This window comes from Rhagoletis pomonella, unplaced genomic scaffold (assembly GCF_013731165.1).
Source record: "Rhagoletis pomonella isolate Grant_MI unplaced genomic scaffold, Rhpom_1.0 Rhpom_scaffold_02626, whole genome shotgun sequence".
NCBI lineage: Eukaryota > Metazoa > Arthropoda > Insecta > Diptera > Tephritidae > Rhagoletis > Rhagoletis pomonella.
The window spans coordinates 7,138-10,608 of NW_023461179.1; the positions used below are offsets into that span (position 1 = coordinate 7,138).

Below are 3,471 nucleotides of genomic sequence, written 5' to 3' on the forward strand. Positions count from 1 at the left end.
CATCATCACAAGCCAGTCACAGCGCGGCGTTCCTGGAACTCTTCACAGCAGCGATACCAGCAGCGACTGCGACGGTGGCGGCTGTAGGTTAGATTTTAAGAACAAGTAGTTTGTAAGTTTTAGTTTAGTGATTGAACTCACCGGCAAAGCCAGTGCTTACGGTTAATAACGAAGTAATAAAGTTAAATTTTAAAACTCGAATAAACTAACTTGTACTATGCTGCCTAACTGACGTCACACTTTTAAGCAGTGAGTCTACCGTTTCCTTGTTTGCAGCTGTCTCCGCCTGAGAGATACTGCAGAAGTTCGCAAGCCTGAACATGGTTTTAATGGAAAGTTCCCGATAGAAGATACCTTTACCAACCCTGTCTCCAAGTTTTGATTCATCCGTAAAGAAGTTTAACACTCCGTTCTTCCTGTAACCCCGTCCTACCCAGTTCTCTCTTGAGGGAACGAAGACAGAAAAGGTGCTTCTAGGGGCCACTTCGGGGAGCAGTAACTTTTCTGTTCAGGGATGAAGTCAAAGCCCTCCAGAGCTCCAGAGTACCTAGCTTGTGAGACAGTTAACCACCAGGTTTACGTGAGCATCATATTAGTTCGTGCATGCATACCCAGCAAACTCTGGTTGACTACAACCAGACGAAAGCAAAGGTTTCCAGTAAAGTACTTATTACGGTGCACTGACCCGTAGATAAATATGCTTACAACTTCCTTATATGTATAATCATCAGGTAAGCTGACGGAAGTTGGCATTGGCATACGGATTTTAATTAGTTGAAAAACGTGGCAAATTTTCAAATCCATTTCGATTAATTCTAATCTTTTAATAAGTCATTTAACTTATTAGTTAATTTGAATTTCAATTTTTAAACCGGTGGCAACGCTCTTAAAATACCTCGGAGTTCAAATTTTAGGTTCTAAAACATGTGCATAATTTAATTTAATTCGAGTTTTCAAACTGGTGGAAACCCTTTCCAAAATATTTTCAAACTAAAACCTTTCGACTGACACCTTTATTCTAAAAGCTTAAACAGACGGCAGCGTTGATCCGAATTAACTCGCACTTAATTCGGATCAACCGCAGTTAATTCCCGAGTTGATCCGGATCAACGCTGCCGCCTGTTTATGCTTTAATACATATTTCAATTACCCAATTGCCGGAACTCAAGTTGAATTTGATTCTTTAAACATGTGGCAACACTCCTAAATAAAATTCGAATAAAGCACATTTCGCAATAATTTATTTAACTTATTAAGTAATTTGAATTAAATTTTTTGATCAGTGGCAACTCTTTCCGCAAAACTAAAATCCTATTGCATATCTACAGGCCAAACTTCTTAATTTGATATCACAGTTTTGAAAATCGAACGAACGGTGCAGATCTGATGATATTAACAAAAAATGCCTTCGCATGTTACTTGACTATTTTTCTGCATAATAATGAAGCTATTTAAATCTTAATCTCAAACTCAATCTTGATCTTAATCTTAATTGTGACAAACCACCCCCCGCCAAACCTTACAATCTTGTAGCGATTTTTCGTTTGGAATAAGGGCCGAACAAAAGTGCCGCTTTTTCGTTAAATCGATGTTTGTATTTACACTCAACCGAACGCAAAAAAGTTTTACTCCAAAAATAGTACTTTTTGATTCTTCCTACAGGCATATAGAAGTATTAGAGAATGAACTTTGATATAACTTGCTGATTTAATCACCCGCTGTCTAAGCAACATTTCAGCTAATTTTACCTTTGCACACTGCCAATTAATATTGTCTCTCCCATTGCTCATAACAAATTCCATTGAAATTTCCATACCAATTTTTATAATAAAACTTGCATATCCGCCTGTGCCACAGGGCGTATGATTGATATGCCACAATTACTGTGCAACACTGGCGTGAACTTGATGCAAACTGACTGGGAAATTATAAATCGTACAGGTACCTGTGAGTGTGCATGTGTGTTGTGAGTTGTTGTTTGGTTGAGTTATGGCAGTTATTTGACATACATACATGTGATCGGTGCTACCAAGGCATGTACATAGATATGTATGTACATAAAACCGGATATGTGAACGAGTGAATTTGAGCTTACCGCTGAAGGCATTCCTCGCGTCCGGCCAGTGCCAATTTAACAATATCCGCAAATACCGGAATCACAACCCAATCATTTGGTTTCGTCGCTGTCGCACTAGTTGTTGCTGTAGTCGTAGTTCCAGTTCCAGTTGCATGTGCAGCTTCACCACGAATTCCCGTTGATCTAACTGCAGCAGTAGTTGCTAGTGTTGCTGCCGATGTAATTATTTTTCTACTCGCACCTATTGCATGACTACTATTGCTGCTGGTTGTACTATTGTTGCTGCTGCTGTTGTTGCTATTGTTGTTGCCACTGCCATTGCATGTTGTGGTTGCTTTCATTTCCGTTGCTGCCTTAGCTACTTGGCTTCGATTTGCACATAGAGCGGAAGTCGCTGCAATTTCTACCTGCATGCCATCACCACCACTGCCACCTGTTACAGTTAACATCGGTGCACCGAGTACACAACCACCAACAGCTGCTACAATTGAATCGCCAGTCGAGCAGGCAATATCAGCGTTAACTGTTGTAGGTGTTGCCAGCACCTCCGTTATCGCCGCCCCCGCCGCCGCTGTTGTACCATTTACTAAGGAATCGGGTGCCAAGGTGTCCGGTGCGATGTCTATTGTCGCAGTTGCCGCTGCTGTTGCCGCCACCGCTACTGCCCCTCTTGTATAAGCTGTCCGACAGACCGCAGCTGTTGTATCAGTCTTTTGATGAGTCTCATTCAAAATACTGGCTTGCTTATGCCACAAATCGCCATGTCCTTCAGCATGTCGTTGCATGCAATCCAATTGCTGACACGTCATTTGCAATTTGCTCCACTAAAATATACGAAAACAGAGGTGTAGAGAAGATGAAAGAGATTGAGATTAAACACAAATTCAAGCGCATTCTCATATGTATATCTGTGTATGTATGCACATAGAAGATTATTTCTGCTCTACCGAAATAGAATCGACAATAAATTAAATTTGTGTTCGAGCTTGATACTTTTGTGGGTCAATTGGGTGCCTGAAATGATTTGCCATTACTTATACTACTTGATTATAGTAGAACACAAACTTCTAATCTTGCATGCGCTTACACATACACGTAAATACATACATACATATAAAAAAAATACATGTACAGCTGCTGCCTCCGTGCAGCCATTAATGATGGATTCTTTTTACCATAAATTCGTGTCATAAAAATTTTGTTTGAACCGCAACGCTGATGAACCAATTTTTTTATAGCATATAGAAAATAAGAAAAAGCAAGTGCATGTGAAAGAACACTAATCTGGGAATCAGCGTTGTTTATGCCAATCACACACTAAGTCGTAAAATAACATCCGCCTGAATGGGGAAGGTATTTGCTGGTAGGTGAAACGAGCAGTTTTTTTTTTATGA

At 40.1% G+C, this 3,471-nt stretch overlaps 1 protein-coding gene across 1 annotated transcript; it reads right to left on the reverse strand.

Moving 5' to 3' along the window:
• Nucleotides 1-2,091: 2,091 nt before the first annotated feature.
• On the reverse strand, nucleotides 2,092-2,886 carry LOC118753566 (cell wall protein IFF7-like). The gene has a single exon (XM_036488449.1). The coding sequence runs from the start codon at nucleotides 2,884-2,886 to the stop codon at nucleotides 2,092-2,094; it is 795 nt and encodes a 264-aa protein (XP_036344342.1).
• Nucleotides 2,887-3,471: the final 585 nt, after the last annotated feature.

Coding starts and splice junctions, on each gene's coding strand:
- LOC118753566 (XM_036488449.1), bottom strand. CDS start 2,886: ATGACGTGTCAGCAATTGGATTGCATGCAACGACATGCTGAAGGACAT.